Source organism: Pantherophis guttatus, chromosome 3, assembly GCF_059756535.1.
Source record: "Pantherophis guttatus breed Tessera chromosome 3, ASM5975653v1, whole genome shotgun sequence".
NCBI classification, from domain to species: domain Eukaryota; kingdom Metazoa; phylum Chordata; class Lepidosauria; order Squamata; family Colubridae; genus Pantherophis; species Pantherophis guttatus.
Window position 1 is genome coordinate 199,993,877 of NC_142065.1, and position 17,405 is coordinate 200,011,281.

Genomic DNA, 17,405 nt, shown 5'->3' on the forward strand with positions numbered 1-17,405 from the left:
AAATATTCCCAATGAATTGGAGATTTATTTATTTATTTATTTCTACTCTAGAACACAATCTGCAATTGGGTTATCACTGTTCTCAGTAGATAATATGTAGGCCTTGTAGATCATAATCATAATCATAAGTTTATTTGTCAAGCATATATAACAGGTAAAAGTGTAAACATAATTTGAATACATGAAAAGAGTAAGTAAAAAGGAATATTAGGACAGGGATGGTAGGCACGCTGGTGCACTTATGCCTTTACAGACCTCTTAGGAATGGGGTGAGGTCAACAGTAGACAGTTTAAGGTTAAGGTTTTGGGGGTTTGGGGAAGAAACTACAGAGTCAGGTATGGCATTCCAGGCATTGACCACTCTGTTACTGAAGTCATATTTTCTGCAATCGAGTTTGGAACGGTTTACCTTGAGTTTGTATCTATTATTTGCTCATGTATTGTTGTGGTTGAAGCTGAAGTAGTCATTGACAGGAAGGACATTGTGGTAGATAATTTTATGTACTATGCTTAGGTCAGACTGAAGTCGGCGTAGTTCTAAGTTGTCTAAGCCCAAAATTTGAAGTCTGATGGCATAAGATATTTTATTGCGGTTAGAGGAATGAAGGACTCTTCTCGTAAAATATCTCTGGACTCTTTCAATTGTATTTATGTCCGATATGCAGTGCAGATTCCAGACATATAAGCTGAATTCAAGAATTGGTCTAGCAAATGTTTTGTATGCTCTAGTTAGTAGTACAACATTACCAGAGAGGAAGCTACGCAAGATTAGGTTAACAACTCTTAATGCCTTTTTGGCAATGTTGTTACAGTGGGCTCGGGCACTTAGATCTTTAGAAATGAGTACTCCAAGGTCCTTGACAGAGTGAGGGTCACCAACAAGGTCATGTCCATTTAATTTGTATTTTATGTTTTGATTTATTTATTTTTTTTGCCAATGTGCAAGACAGAGCATTTGTTGGTTGATAATTGAAGTTGCCACTTGTTAGACCAATCTGACACATAGTCAAGGTCTTTTTGAAGGGTAGTTGCATTGTCGGTGGTGTTGAATAGTTTAACATCATCACAACATCACAATAGCTTCAGAGGTGGAATTCAGCCTGTTCGGACCGGTTCGAGCGAACCGGTAGCTTTGACGATCAGCTGGCCCCGCCCTATCCTGTCTTTTATTTCCTGCTTTCTAGCTCATCTCAATTGCCCGGCACAGTTGATTCCCACCCCCTCGCTGTTCTAATTAGTTGTTGACTTAGAAGGTAAGCAGCTGAGCTTCTAAATGTTCCATTTTCAGCGTGAAGCGCATGCTCACTGATCCGATTGTTAAACCGGCAGCATTACACCACTGAATAGCCTCTTGTATCAAAGTTAGAAGGACTCAAAATGCTTCATTTTGACAAGACACCGTCGTATCACTTTTCAATTTTTCAGAGAGCAAGAAGCAATCATCTGTGAGGTGAGATTGTTGATATTCTAAGCCAATGTTTCTTAACCTTGGCAACTTTTAAGATGTGTGGACGTCATCTCCCATGAAGTTGGAATCCACATCTCCTGAAGCTGATAAGGTTGAGAAACACTGTTCTAAAGTATGCACTTTATCCATCGTGGTTATGCTTCTCTCTCATCCTCACCTTACATGTTGGCTTAGATGTAAGAGAACTTAGTTTGCACTCAACCAAAGAGAGAAGCATAACCATAGAGGGTGAAATCAGGTAACAAAAGTTATTTATGCTGGTGAAGCAAGTCTTTTTCAACAACATAAGAAATGCATACTTTAAAACAGTATTTCTTAACTTTCTCAACTTAAAATGTGTTAACACACTTCCAGAGGCTGTAAGAGGTTTTCCAGAGTGTAATTTACATGCTGGCTGGGGATTTCTGGGAGTTGAAGTCTACACATTTTAGAGTTGCCAAGGTTGAAAAACACTGCTCTGAGCTATGAAAAACAACAGTGTTATATTTTTTAAAAAAGGTACATATTTAACTTCTCAGCACCTAGACAAAGCTTCTCTCTCGCTTTTCCTTTCCCAGTTCAAATCCCCCCCTCTTGGTTTGTAATTGTGAAAGAGAATGATTCGTAGATGCAAATAAGGAACCAATCAATTTTATGAAAGGCCAATTTTAAGGCAACACAGTACTTTTTAGGCAATTAATTTAAATCAATGATTATTCAATTAATTGTTTTTATCCTCTCCTTGCACTTTTCTCAATTCTGGATTGCTTCTCTCCTTGATTACTTTCCATCCATTGCTTCTTGTCTTATCTTCAGATGCTTTGGAGAATAGCATGACTCCCTCTTCTTTGTGAGATATTGATCCTGAGATATTGAAACATTGCTATCATGTCACCCCTAGTCATTAAACCAGACATCCAATTCCAGCAATCGTTCTTCATATGTTTTATCTTCCAGTCCCCTAATGATCTTTGTGCTCTTCTCTGCAGTCTTTCTACAGTCTCAATATCTTTTTCTTTACATTGTGGTGACCAAAAACCCACAATGACCTCCCCCTAGAGATACGCATGATACCAGACCTCCGGACTTTTCGTCGGGCCCTGAAAACTCATTTATTTCACCTAGCCGGGCTGGCTTGATCCCATCCATTTCGGTTTTAATTTGAAACTGGTTTTAATTGGGTAGTTTTAAATTTTGGGCCAAAATTATTTAATTACCTTTTAAACTGTTTTTTAAATTTTGTATGCTCTGTCTTATCTCGGCTGTTCACCGCCCTGAGTCCTGCTGGAGAAGGGCGGTATACAAATCAAATCAAATCAAATAAATAAAAATAAAACTGGATGCAGTATTCCAAGTGTGGCTTTACCAAGGCATTATAAAGTGGTATTAACACTTCACCTGATCTTGATTCTATCCCTCTGTTTATACAGCCTAGAACTGTGTTGGCTTTTTTGACAGCTGCAACACACTGCTGGCTCATATTTAACTGATTTGTCCACTAGGATTCCTAGATCCCTCTCACAGTTATCACTGTTGAGCCAGGTACCACCTATACCAGGAGTGGGCAAATGTGGCTCTTTTACAACCTGTGGACTTCAACTCCCAGAATTCCTGAGACAGCCAAGCTGTCCACCCCTGACCTATACTATACCTGGGCATTTGGTTTTTCTTGCCTAAATGTAGAACCTCCCTTTTTTCACCATTGAAACCTTACTTTTTTCACCATTGACTGGATCAAAGTAAACATTTGAATGACCCAACTTCATTCAACTTTACACTTGGGTAAGAGATGTGCTCACTTTCAGATGGAAATTTTTGTGAAAGAATGGTTAGACTATAAATAGTTGTGATCTTGCTGTGCTGGTAGTGATTCAAAGCTGTTTAGGATTTTTTTTTTAAAGAAACTGCAAGCTGTATCGTAATCAAGGGAAAAGGGAGTCATTTGTCCTATTTCCACCAAGATCTCACATGATTCTACTTAGGAAGAACTTAAATGACAAATACCAAGGACAAAATAGGCAGAACTTGGATTGGTTAATAATGACAATCTCAGTGCTGGAAGCTATTCCTCTATACCAGTGTTTCTCAACCTTGGCAACTTTAAGATGTGTGGACTTTAATTCCCAGATAGCTGGGGGTTCCCCATGCTCGCTGGAAAATTCTGGGAGTTGAAGTCCACACATCTTAAAGTTGCCAAGATAGAATAGAATAGAATAGAATTTTTTATTGGCCAAGTGTGATTGGACACACAAGGAATTTGTCTTGGTGCATGTGCTCTTAGTGTACATAAAAGAAAAGATACGTTCATCAAGAATCATAAGGTACAACACTTAATGATAATCATAGGGTACAAATAAGCAATCGGGAAACAATATCAATATAAATTTTAAGGATACAAGCAACAAAATTACAGTCATACAGTCATAAGTGGAAGGAGATGAGTGGTGGGACCGATGAGAAGATTAATAGTAGTGCAGAATTAGTAAATAGTTTGACAGTGTTGAGGGAATTATTTGTTTAGCAGAGTGATGGCATTCAGGAAAAAAACTGTTCTTAGTTGTTCTGGTATGCAGTGCTCTATAGCGTCGTTTTGAGGGTAGGAGTTGAAACAGTTTATGTCCAGGATGTGAGGGGTCTGTAAATACTTTCACAGCCCTCTTTTTGACTCATGCAGTATACAGGTCCTCAATGGAAGGCAGGTTGGTAGCAATTGTTTTTTCTGTAGTTCTAAGATTGAGAAACAATGCTCTGTCAGTACTACAGCGTCAGTACTCTTAGTGAAAGTGAGGTCCAATACACATAAAGTCTAATACACAAAATAGAAGAAAGTAAATAACACCTGGAAGGTGCGTGGCTTTTAAACATACACAGTATAATTAAAAGAAATATGGGACCTCCATCTCCAGGAACAGTATATAAGGCCAATCAAGTTGCTTCTTGAAGTGAAGACAAAGCTCTCCCTTCCTGGTTCCATGTTTTCGAAGCTGAGTCTTATTTCATTACTGGTATCAAGAATGCTAAGAGTACTGACGCTGTAGTGGTGTAGTGCTACTCTTCTTCCACTAGATGGCTCTCCTGCTCCCAAGTCCAACATGAAACAGTATGTCAAAAACAGCTGATTATCCAATAAGTCCAGGGGGTTTAAAAATACAAATAAGCAAGACAGTTTCTCCCAAAAATCACCTTTCAAATTGTTTAAGTTTTTTTTCGAGGCTTTCTATATTTTAAAGCTTTCCTTGGGCATTTTTTCGCCTCTTAATTTTCAGCCTTTAATCTTCTCCGTGTGTCTAATTGCTGCTTCTGTAACACTTGAAGGTTATCTTTTAAAATTCTTGTACTTAAATTAAATCTTTGGAGTAAGAGTTGGAAATTATCTCACCCAGTTTCAATGCTCTGTCCATGGACCGCTCCAGCGCAAATCTTATGGTCCCGATTGTCCCAGCTTGTGACTGCCAAAAATGGCCGTCGTCCCTGCTGCCATTCAGGAGAGCTTGCTTCGGACCTAACAAGGAAATTGCTAGTTCCTCATGGTCCACGTAGCATCTCTCCTTTCTTCGCCACCCCTACAAGGCAGCTTTGACCCCACAGGGTCTCCCAACAATGGTTACTGGCTGGATTTTGCAGGGCTTGGCGGAGTCTGCTATTTTCCAAGCCGTTTTCGCTGCAACGTCAACCGGAAGTCGAAGGATAAGTTTTGAATAATAATGAGCCATATCACCAATTCTACCCATGGATCGTCTGTATCAAAAATTTAATTAAATGCAGCTTGGGAAATATGCCAAATCACTGTTGCTGGTAGCAGTTTAATTGATTTATGGTTTATTTCAGATCATTTCTCTCTCTGCTCTGGAGTTAGTATCCTCTTAACACCCAAGTTCTATTTCTCAAAGTCACACAGTTATTTCTTTTTTTTTTTTACATTTTTATTTTAGAACTCATTCAAGTAAGGAGACAGGGAAGTAGTGCACCTCCTGTTAATAATTTAGTCTCCCTTATTGTGTGAGCTAATGTAAAATAAAGAAGAAGGGGCTTTCCTCTTAACAAAATCTTAGAGAGAGATTTGATCAAGAAGCAAGTGGGTTGCTGGATCATTATCCTACTTTTCAGAAATTCCAGAACAACAAACCCTAAAACATAATTTAGAAAACGAGCATCCACGGTCTGTTTCCAAGAAAACCTGAGCATGACAAGACATGGCATATTCTAAAGTTTTAATTGCCTACAAAATTAAATCTTTCCTAACTAGGCAAATGATCCTGGGAAATATCTACCCACTCTTTCTCCTCATGCATTTTTCTTTCAAAATTCATCTTTGGGAGATGATCAGGGATGCTAAGAGTTACACAGATCTTGGGGTTTCGAGATTGGGGACACTCATCATTCCTGGTTGAACAAAATTTCAGTCTTGACTTAAAGGGCATGGGTTTTTGATGCCTCCAGAAATGCCAGGGTCTTTTTGTGTGAGCTAATGTGAAATAAAGAAGCAGTGGCTTCCCTCTTAGCAAAATCTAAGTTTTGCTAAGAGGAAAACAGTTTTGATCAAGAAGCGTGATGGAGCTTTCAAGCCACCATTGATAGACTTCAATGCCTTGACAAGATATGAGGTTGAAGAAAGATGTTCTACTGATGTGATCAATAGTGGATAGTGCAACCTGGATCTTGAATCTCTGTCATTCTGACTATGGAATATAGCCGTGATGGCGAACCTATGGCACGCATGCCACAGCTGTCATGCAGAACCCACTCTGCGGTCATGCGAGGTGTCGTCCAGCTTAGCTCCACTGCACATACGCACATGCCTCCCACCAGCCAGCTGATTTTTGGGATGCGCGGGGGACAAGGTGAATGCAGGAGACTGCGCACATGCGCACGGGAGTCATGTGTGCATGCACGGGTGGGAGCAGCATCCCCCCATGGCCCGTTTTTGGGCGCAGGAGGCTGCAAAGAAGCCTGCTAGGCCAAAAATGGGGGCGGGGGGGTCATGCGTGCATGTCCAGGGGGGATGCATTGCATTATGGGAGCCGGCACAAATGCGTGCAATCACGCGCACGTTTTCGGCACCTGACGGGAAAAAGGTTAGCCATCCCTGGAATATAGTCTTTGCTATCAGAGAAAGGTTTTGTGAGAAGATGGCTAGGCAGAAAGAAAACAGAAGCATCAGATAACATCCACTAACAACAATACCAGGCTGGCCCCTGTCATACTTTAAACTCCTTTTCTGTGGTCATTTTTAAAGTATGAGAAGGGAGGATTGTTTAATTAATTCAATTGCATTCAAATTTAATTACATTTAAAATGTAACTTTTATTCTGCCTCTACTTCTTTCTTTGCCCAGATCCTGCCCACTTTTTGACATGCAAGACCTGGCATTATCTGGAGGCATCAAAAATCTGTGCCCTTTAAGGCAAGACATCTCAGATCTCTTAGAACTGGGAATGACCAAATGAATGTCCCCAAGCTTGAAGCCCCAAGATCTGTGCAAGTCTCGGCGTCCCTGGTCATCTCCCAAAGATGAATTTTGAACGAAAAATGCACAAGGAGAAAGAGTGGGTAGATATCTTCCAGGATCACTTGCCTAGTTAGTGAGGAAAAGAATAACTTCACGGGCATTTACATCTTTGGAATATGCCATGTCTTTCATGCTGAGGTTTTCTTGGAAACAGGTCATTTGGATAACCCTTTTCTAAATTATGTTTTAGGGTTTATTGTTCTGGAATTGCTGAGAAGTAGGATAATGATCCAGCAACCCACTTGCAGGCCATAGCATCTTGAGTTGGTGTAAAAGGAAGAGGGAACGGCCTTGAGAGACAGGTGGAGGAGCTGTTGCCAAGGCAACGATCAGATAAAAGAAATTCAAGTCCAGAGCAGGAATGTAATGTATGTAAAAGCCTGAGACAGGCTCCTTCTTAATTCTAATAGTTATTTTCACAAAATAACCTTGGGAGACATGAGGAAGAGCCACAGCCTAGCCCTAGAGAATGGTCCAATAAGAGAAATCTGAATCCAAGCAGGAGTGGGAATGGAGAAAGCATCTGATTTGTCCCCGTCCACACACACACACAAACACAGCCAGCCGAGGGTTAAGGAAGCACTTGGCACACACCCAGGTCTTTATCTCCAACTTGGCAGCGATATACACACTGTCTGCCAAGTGCTTTTATTTCCACAGAAAACAGAAAGATAATATACTCAGCGTACAAGAGTCCAACAGAAATAATATTCCTCTCAACAGTTTCGGACGATGCTTTAGTGACTATCCAAGGTTTATTTTTGTTCGTCACAGGGATCACTGGCCACCACCCTCTATTATATAGTCTCTGGGGTGTGGTCCAGTGACTCAGTTCTAATCCCTAGCACGCCTCCTGAGCTGCTGCAATCGTTTATCACGCCTTCGGAGGCGTGCATCCAGGAATGACGTCTCTCCTTCACTCTCATCCGAGACACCTGTCTCCCGGCTAATCTCCTCTCCCTCGGCCGGCTCCTGAGACAGTGCCAGAGGGGAGGGGCCTGGAGAGGGAGGCCTGGCTGACTCCTCTTCCTCATGCTCGGAGCTTTCTTCCTCCGATGGGATAGGCTCAGAGGGCGGGGCCACAACAGCATCTCAGAATTAACCCTATGTAGTTTGCTGTGGCTCAGCAGTTAAGACACTAAGCTTGTAAGCTAGAGAGCTGACAGCCCAGGTTCAAGACCCGAGCTCCACGCAACGGGGTGAGCTCCCATTATTTGCCCCAGCTCCCTGCCTGCCTGGCAGTTCAAAAACATGCAACTGCAAGTAGATAAATAGGTACCACTTCGATGGGAAAGTTACACCGTTCCGTGTGCTTTTGGTGTATAGCCATACTGGCCACATGACCACAGATATTGTCCTCGGACAACGCTGGCTCCCTTGGCCTAGAGTCCGACACAACTGGACAGGGAAACCTTTACCTCTTTTAGCTTGCTAGAATGTAAAGGCAGGGGAGGGGGGAAATGCTTTTAGATATGCATGTTTTTTTACTGTAATCTTATAACAAAGGTAATAGTAGTACTTCCTGTCTGAACTACCAAGAACACTGGTGGTGAACCTTTTACTCACCGAGTGCCAAACAGATATGCGCTTTGCGCACATGCGTGTGCCATCCGTGCTAACGTGCAGCTCCCCCGTGCAATCGCACCATCTGTGCATGTGTGTGGTTTTCATTCGTGCAGTGCATACACGTGAACGCCATCTGCACATGTGTGCGCTGCATGCAAGTACTCTCACGCGCATGCCCAAACGCGTGTGCAGGAGAGCTCCAAAGACCAGCTGGGTCCCCTGAATTGCACGCATGCACACCAGAGGCCTGAACACCAGCAGAGGAGCGTATGCATGCGCAGCTGCAGGTAAGTTGGGCAACAGCTCACGTGCCCGGAAAGGTGGCTCTGTGTGCCACCTCAGGCACGCATGCCATAGGTTTGCCATCACAGACCTAGAACAATGTTAGAGTTTATTAATTTATTTTTATTTTATTTTATGTGATTTGTATGCCGCCCTATCTCCGTAGACTCAGGGCGGCTCACAACAATAAAAACAAACCCAATAAAACATAAAATACATACAAAATACATAAATGTATAAATATAAATTTAAAACATATATTAAAACCCATTAAAATAATCAAAAAACCCCTCCGTCCGATACTTTGCTTTGTTGCAATGATGTGAAAAATGGTCATAAGCCACTTTTTCCAGTGCTGTTGTAACTGTCAGGGTTCGAACCAGGGGTGAAATGCTCCCGGTTCAGACAGGATCGCCCGATCCAGTAGCAATGGAGACGGGTGGTTCAGAGAATCTGTAGCAAAAATCCCTGCCCCCCCCCAATTGCCCAGCTGAGCCGTGCAATCATCAGAGGCTTTTTTTATTTATTTTTAAAAGCATTTTTTCTACAACCTCTTTGGCCGAAAAAATGCTTTTAAAAGTAAAAAAAAAAAAGCCTCTGATGATCGCGTGGCTCAGCTGGGATCATCAGAGGCTTATAAAAAAAAAAAGCTGCTGCTGATCAGGCAAGTCAGCTGGGATCGTCAGAAGCTTTTAAAAGCACTTTTTTACAACCTCTTCAGTCGAAGAGGTGGTAGAAAAAATGGTTTTAAAAGTAAAAAAAAAAAGTTGGCCATGCCCACTCAGTCATATTACACCCCCCCCACCAAGCCACACCCACAGAACCGGTAGTAACGAATTTTACATTTCACCACTAGTTCGAACGGTCACTAAATGAACTGTTGTAAGTTGAGGACTATCTGTATTGTAGTCCTATCTAGGGATTGGATATTATCTTGGTGTTTTAGCCAAAATTGCAAGCATGCAAAACTTTTGGGACTGCTAAATTTTCCGGTACATTTTTTCCCCCCCAATAAAACATACTAGTTTCTTGGTAATCTGAGTGTTTCCTCCTGCAGAGTTTTCTGCCTTATGCAACAGTTCTGTCTCATTGAGAGCACATTAAGGAAAATATGTTAAAACATCCTCTGACAGTCCTGTTTTTTAATGATTTATTAATAGTTAAGTGGTCACCAGCCGTGTTGTGGGGAGATAGAACAAATCTTAACACGCTCCTTTTCATTGGAAATAAATAAAAGCAGCTGGAGGCAGAGGGTTGGGGGAATTGAAACTCATTTGTCAGATATATTCCGTGCATTTGGGTTAAAGACCTTTAGGACAGTGGTGAAATATAAAATTTGTTACTACTGGTTCTGTGGGCGTGGTTTGGGGGGGGTAATGTGACTGGGTGAGTGTGGGCAACTTTTTTTTTTTTTTACTTTTAAAACCATTTTTTCTACAACCTCTTCGGTCGTAAAAAAATGCTTTTAAAAGCCTCTGACGATCCCAGCTAAGTTGCCTGATCGGCAGAGGCTTTTTTTCTTTTAAAAGCATTTTTATACAACCTCTTCGGCCGAAGAGGTTGTAAAAAAAAAAGCTTTTAAAAGCCTTTGATGATCCCAGCTAAGCCACGGGATCATCAGAGGCTTTTTTTTTAACTTTTAAAAGCATTTTTTCGGCCGAAATGCTCCTGGTTCGGACCGGATCACCTGATCTGGTAGCGATGGAGGCGGGTGGTTCGGAGAACCGGTAGCAAAAATCCCTGCCCACCCACCCCCCATGCCCAGCTGAGCCGCGCGATCATCATCTTTTTTTAAAAAAAGCCTCTGCCAATCAGGCAACTCAGCTGGGATCATCAGAAGCATTTAAAAGAAAAAAAGCCTCTGCCGATCAGGCAACTCAGCTGGGATCGTCAGAGCCTTTTCAAAGCATTTTTTTACAACCTCTTCGCCGAAGAGGTTGTAGAAAAAATAGTTTTAAAAGTAAAAAAAAAAAATTGGCCACGCCCGCCCAGTCACATTACCCACCCACTAAGCCATGCCCACAGAACTTAGATTTCACCACTGCCGGGGGGGGGGGGGTGTCACGTGATCTCCTTTCTGACAAGCAAAGACAATGGGGAAGCCCAGATTCATTTAGCAACCAAAAGTTTAGGCACATTTGTGGCCTTAAGTCGAGGGCTATCTGAAAATTTATAACTCTTGGCCTTTCCAAAGGTAGAGTTAAAAGTAGAGTGATGATTGCCCCTTTTTCCTTCAGGGAGAAGAAAGGTATGCACATTTTAACAACGTGTATCTTGTTTTATAATGCAGGTGTAATGCAGATCACTTTGTATGGTGGGCCACGGCCAAAAGCTACGGATGGCACTAGTCTCCTCTAGAGTCCACCCTGGGATTATTCCTGGAAGTGCTAAAAGCATTTAAGAGGACACCTTTGGGACTGTTGCTTCCAAGGGCACTTCTGCAGCGGTCATGGCAAGCAAACGGAAGTCAACAACTCCATGTATGGTACGAACATCTGAAGCACCAGAGTCCGGCGACCCCTTGGACTGCAGTGTAGGAAAAGCACCTAGTGCTCCCGAGCAGGACTTAGGAAATAATTTGGCAGCCTGCAAGGATGTTTTTGAGAACGACTGTGAAGTGATTGAGGGGAAATCTTCTCCAGCCAACCCAACGAGGAAACCCCTCGGTGGTTACGAATGTAAGTACTGCCCGTTCTCCACCCAGAACCTGAACGAATTCACAGAGCATATCGACACGCAACACCCCAATGTGATTCTCAACCCCCTCTACGTATGCTCCGAATGCAACTTTACAACCAAAAAGTATGATTCCTTATCCGAGCACAACGCAAAGCTCCATCCAGGAGAAAACAATTTCAAGCTTAAGTTGATCAAGCTCAACAATCAGACTGTCTTAGAACAATCCATTGAGGGGACAGGCAATCCAGCTGTGGCTGAAACCCCTGACTACGAAGGGGTAGGCGATACAAACAAAGCAGCCCAGATCATTAACCTAGGAAAACCTAAAGGGGAGGCCAAGAAAGCTTCTGTTGACAACCATCTCGATGGGATTCCTCAACTTTTTCCAGATATCACTGAGCCAATTACTTGTATTAATGGAGCAGAAATCCTTCAAGATATTTTGGCCCATGTGATGCCCTCCGTACAGCTCCCACCAAATATCAACCTAGTTCCCAAAGTCCCCGTTCCCCTGAATAGTACCAAATACAATTCTGCACTAGACACTAATTCTACCATGATCAGCTCCTTCAACAAGTTTCCATATCCTACACAAGCAGAATTGTCATGGCTGACGGCCGCCTCCAAGCACCCCGAAGAGCAGATTCGAATTTGGTTTGCCACTCAGCGTTTGAAGCACGGCATCAGCTGGTCTCCCGAAGAGGTGGAAGAGGCAAGGAAGAAGATGTTCAATGGCACCATCCAGCCAACACACCAGACCATTGCTGTTCTCCCAGCCCATGTTGCCACAGGCAAGATGCCCCAGCCACTAATTCAGACAGCTGTGCCTTGTCAGATACTCAGTCAAACTGGCCTAGTATTGACCCAAGTCTCAAACGGATCGAACGTTTCCCCGATTACCCTTGCTGTGGCTGCCAACCAGGGTCAGAAACGGGGTGTGCAGAGCCAGCTGGCTGTCCCAGAAGCCAAACGTCAGCACGTCAACTCAACAGATGTCTTGGCCAAGCAGAACGTGTCTGCTGCTCCAGTAAGCACAGCAACAATGCCACACTCTACCGTACTGCCAACATCAACCAGCGACCGCAAAAAAACCAAGGAACAGATTGCTTCTCTGAAGGCAAGCTTCGTCGTCACCCAGTTTCCCGACGATGCAGAAGTTTACAGGTTAATTGAAGTCACTGGGCTCTCAAGGAGTGAGATCAAGAAGTGGTTCAGCGACCATCGTTACCGGAATCAGCGGGGAATTAGCCATATCACGAGTGACTCTGTAGCCAAGGACCAACTTACTCTAAGTAACGCCCGACAGGACCATCCCTATCATCCCTATCCGGATTTCATTTTCCAGCAGTTCAAAGGAAAAACGCAAAAACAAATTGCTATCCTTGAGGAAAGTTTCCTTAAAAACGCTTTCCCGACACATATCGAGTTGGAAAGACTTAGGACCGATGCCAGGATGACCAGAAGAGAGGTTGAATGCTGGTTTGCTGAGCGGAGAAAACTTAGGGATAATATGGAACAAGCTGTCTTAGACTCAATGGGATCAAGCATAAAGAATAAGGACCCAGTTGCTTCCAACGGTGCAACCAATCAAACAGAGCAGGCCAGCATTTCCCAACCTCCAACGTCTTTGCTAAAGGGCTCCACGGCCTTTGCTCCAAGCAGCCAAGAGCAGGTCCGCTTACTGAAGAATACGTTTGTTAGAACTCAGTGGCCTTCCCCACAGGAGTATGATGAATTGGCAGCTCAGACAGGACTCACCAGAACGGAAATAGTCCGTTGGTTCAAGGAGAACAGAAGCTCACTAAGAATGGGGACCTTAAAATGGCTAGAGCAGTATCAACAGCAGAGTGTCACTGATGAGTGCGCAGAAACTAAGGGTCCAAAGCTACCTGGGCCAAAGGATAATCATGATGACGTTCAGCTACCCAACAAGGAGAACCAGAAAGTTGGGAAGCTAAGCGCAGAAAGTCCAGAACAGTCTGATGTTCAGATTAGCCAAAATAGTCAGGATGGTGAAGAAAAATCAAAAGCTGGCAATGTAAATTGGGTGCAGCTGAGTATAGATGACAATGCTGCTTCAGACTGCCTAGAGAGCTGGAATGAAACGGGACCTAAAAACAAAACAGATTTTGATTCTGAAAGTATATCTGGTGATAACGCTCACACCTAGACAGGTAATAACACGGATGCTTTTGTCAGTCTAACTTTTAGCCCTGCCTCTTCCTTCCTCTTGATTTACTTTTTCTCAGTGCCAGCGTATTTTGAGCAGAGTTGTTTTTTTTTTTTAAAGGATGTACCCAGTGATGCTCTAGAAACAGGATCCCCCAAACTTGGTAATTTTAAGATTTGTGGACTTCAACCCCCAGAATTCCCCGCGGCTGACTGAGGAATTCTGGAAGTTGAAATCCACAGATCTTGAAAAGTTGCCAAGTTTGGAGACCTCCTGCTCTAGAAGGAAATGAATTTTGAACATGGAACCTCTCCTGACTTTAGGTCAAAAAATATTTTCAGTTTAGTTGGGTATTGCCCGTTTCAGCTGGCAAAAGAATTTGTTATGAACTAACTTGCCTTCCAAGATAAGCAATAATTGCCAAAATCCCCAGTTTTCATTTTTAAAAGAAAGCCCTGTAGCCCTTGTAGAAACAGTTATAAAGCAAAATCTGAAGTCACCTCATATATACATATATATAAAAAGCCTCTTCTTGCTTTGCAGTGGTTTTTAGCCCTTGAACAAACGGTGGTAATAATTGGCACAAATACAGCCTGGGGAAGGTTTTGTTCTGTTTTGATCTTCCTTGCTGAGAAACCATTTTCAACACCTAAAAAAAGACCCTTGATTCTGAAACTGCAGCTTGTGGTATAAATACAGTTATATAGTAAATGCATTGGCTGAAAAACAAAAAGTTGGGAGAGATGATCAGAGTTGCTAAGACTTCTAAGATTGATTTTGCTTTTTCGGTTCAAAAAAAAAAGTGATCCTGCCACTGTGGGTAGGCGGATCTATTATTGTTTATTTATATATTTCATAAGGAGGGAAAGGGGGGGGCTATAAAATAAGGTAGCCCATCAAGATATAAAAGTCCTCCGATGCCCTTAATGGGTAGGGAGTGGGGGAAAGAGAAATGGTTGCATGGTAATCCTGCCAAATAATCCAGTTTGTCACAACGCTGCTCAAAAATTGGTTTTCTTCTTGGGTATTGATCTTGTGTCATACCAAGTGTGGACTCTGGATCAGTCCCATGGCACTGCTGAATCCTGACAACGTTATCAGGTGTCTGTGTTACAGAATTTGATATTTAGACCCTGAATGCTTCATTGAGCCACAAATATATATAAAAAAAGATAAAAAATCCAGGTTAGCGCAGTGGTTCTTAAAGAGTCTGGAGCCAAAACCCAAACACCCACCTTCTTCTTCTTCTTTCTGTATCTGTATACCACTCTTTCTGTAGCTCGCCCTACATTGTACTACCTATTAATAGGTGGGTTGCTCTGTCACACTCGGCTTCCTCCTCTCTATGTCTGTGCTCTATTTTTGGTTTTGTATGATCTTGCACATCTCTGTCTTCTGCCTGTGCTCAACCCCATCCCCTTGGTCGGCTCTGTCACTTTCTCAACAATCTTGACCTTCATCCTTCTTCCTTTATCTCATATTCTTCATTCCTGGAACCCACCTTCTCCATCTGTCGTTGTGGTTACCGTTACAAGGAAGCAGAGTGTCAAATATGAATGTGTGTGTATGTGTGACCGGTGTGTGGGTATGTGTGACCATGTGTGGGGAGTGAATCCTAAATTCAAGGTTCTCCATGTCCTTGAAGTTCAGAAGGTAGCTTTGGGCTAATTATTTTCTCCCAACAGAGCTTATCTCACAAGGGTTTTGTGGGGGATAAATTGAGGAGAGAGACTTTCCTGTCAATCTTCCTGAGCTTTCATGGAAGAAATGTATTATAAGCATTAAAAATAAATTTAAAAAAACCTTTGCATTGTGTAGTGGAGATTATACTTCTTTAAAAGAGATATGAATATAGTCTTTATTGAAAAACAGTTGTTCCTGGACACAGAAGATCTTTATAATTACAAGTTAGTCTCTAATCTTCCAGTCGTGAGTAAGGAGATTGAGAACTGAAGGCCACACAGCTCCAGATGCATGTGGAAGAAAGCGATTATCTTGTACTCATTTCCGTTTCACCCCAGATATGATTTCGAGACTTCCTTTGGTCACCCTGGTGGATGACCTAAGCCAGAAACTAAATGGAGGCAGTTTAACACGGTTGGTTCTCTTGGGTTTCTCAGTTCTAATATATTCAATCCCAACTTTCATATCTTCTGAGACTATTTTAGATGTTTAGATGCACCCAGAAGTTGCTGTTGAGGAATTACTGTCAGCCCCTAAGTTATTGATCTGCGTTATCTCATAGGGTTCTGCCTTGTCCCTAAGCTATTTAACATCTATATGAAACCACTGAGTATAATCCTCAGAAGCTCTGGAATGGAATGCCACCAATGTGTTCATGAAGCTGTAGCTCCTTACCATTAGGAGTTTGCACCCTTGAATGTTGCTTAAATTTGATAATGATTTAATCTCCTTAGAGGAGCAGAACAAGCGGACACTAAATCCAGACAACATACTGTTAGCAGAAAGTTGGACAAGGACTTTGGATGGGTTGCAGTCCCTCAGAAAGCTCTTTAGATGTGCCAATGACAGCTGTGGCTGTGGCAAGAAGCATATTTGCACAGCAACTAGTCAGCTATGACCCTTCCTGAACCATCCAGATGTTACATCCTGATCTTGATTATTGCAGTAAGCTTTACTTGGGATTGTCCTTGAAAAGCAACTGATGAAAAAAAATATGGTGGTTAGGTTGTTAACCAATGCATGGCATAGGGATGATACAACAGCTGTACTGAAAGACCTGCACTAGTTCTCAGTAGTTGCCTGTCAACATAATTTAATTTGCTGCAGTTGACATTGAAAACCTTATATGGCACAGAGCCACTGATTACATCTTGTATTGTAACTCTCAGGAGTTTTCCCAAAGTATGGAATTAGCCATTCAAGACTGACTTACATCTTCAAAGACAGATTTCTCTTGCATTAAGAAATGTATTTCCTTTACATTTTAAATTCAGAGGTGTTCCCTAAAACATATTAGCAGAGGTTATACGATTTCAGTCTTTTTTTTTTTTAAAGAGCACTTTACTTTTTCATTTTGTTCCTGCAACAACTGGGCGTAGTGTTCAAAATAATGCCACAACAGTGTGGTTTGTCCACAAAAGACTAACTAGCTATCTCAGTAGAATCTGTAAGGTATATATGACTGTCACACAAAATGGTTAGATGTATATCCTGCTTTTGCTCCAGAGACATGTAAAATTATGTTCTGTGCTTAATTGTTATCTTTATTATTATTGTCATGATTAATTATCCATGATGTTGTATCATGCCACGTTTGGAGGTTTTATTTGTATCCTGTCTTTTATCATTTGTACAAATAACTCGAAGTGGCGAACATATTCAACACACCTTTTTCCTCCTATTTTCCCAACAACAACCACCCTGTGAGGTAAGTAGGGCTGAGTGAGAGGGATTAGTTCAAGGTGCCCCAGGTGGCTTTCATGGTTAAGGCAAGACTAGAACTCTCTTACTCCCGCTTTCCGGCCCAATTCCTTAACCACTAGACCAAACTCTTTTCTTCCTTGCCCATTTAATATTCATTAAATATGTTGAGTTCAGAACAGATAAAAACACTTGGTCATGTAACATATGGCTTGAACGTATGGCATTTGGTGCTATCAAATATGATGGGTCACGTATTAAATACGGACTGAATAAATGCATGGAGGATCGGACTATCAGTGATAAGAGCCGAGGTGGCGCAGTGGTTAGAGTGCAGTACTGCAGCTACTTCAGCTGACTGCTAGTTC

General features: G+C 42.2%; 1 protein-coding gene across 4 annotated transcripts in view; it reads left to right on the forward strand.

Moving 5' to 3' along the window:
- Positions 1–17,405, forward strand: part of ZHX2 (zinc fingers and homeoboxes 2) — a 70,181-nt gene that overhangs the window by 44,111 nt on the left and 8,665 nt on the right. For 2 of the 4 annotated variants that reach the window (XM_060681854.2, XM_087891381.1), the window contains exon 2: positions 11,095–13,657. In XM_060681854.2, the coding sequence (XP_060537837.2) occupies positions 11,254–13,653 (2,400 nt within the window). In that variant the 5' untranslated portion in view covers positions 11,095–11,253 and the 3' untranslated portion in view covers positions 13,654–13,657. Of the gene's footprint in view, positions 1–6,782; positions 6,998–11,094; positions 13,658–17,405 lie in introns of all 4 variants that reach the window. The other 2 variants (XM_087891379.1, XM_087891380.1) reach the window with 2 other exon arrangements.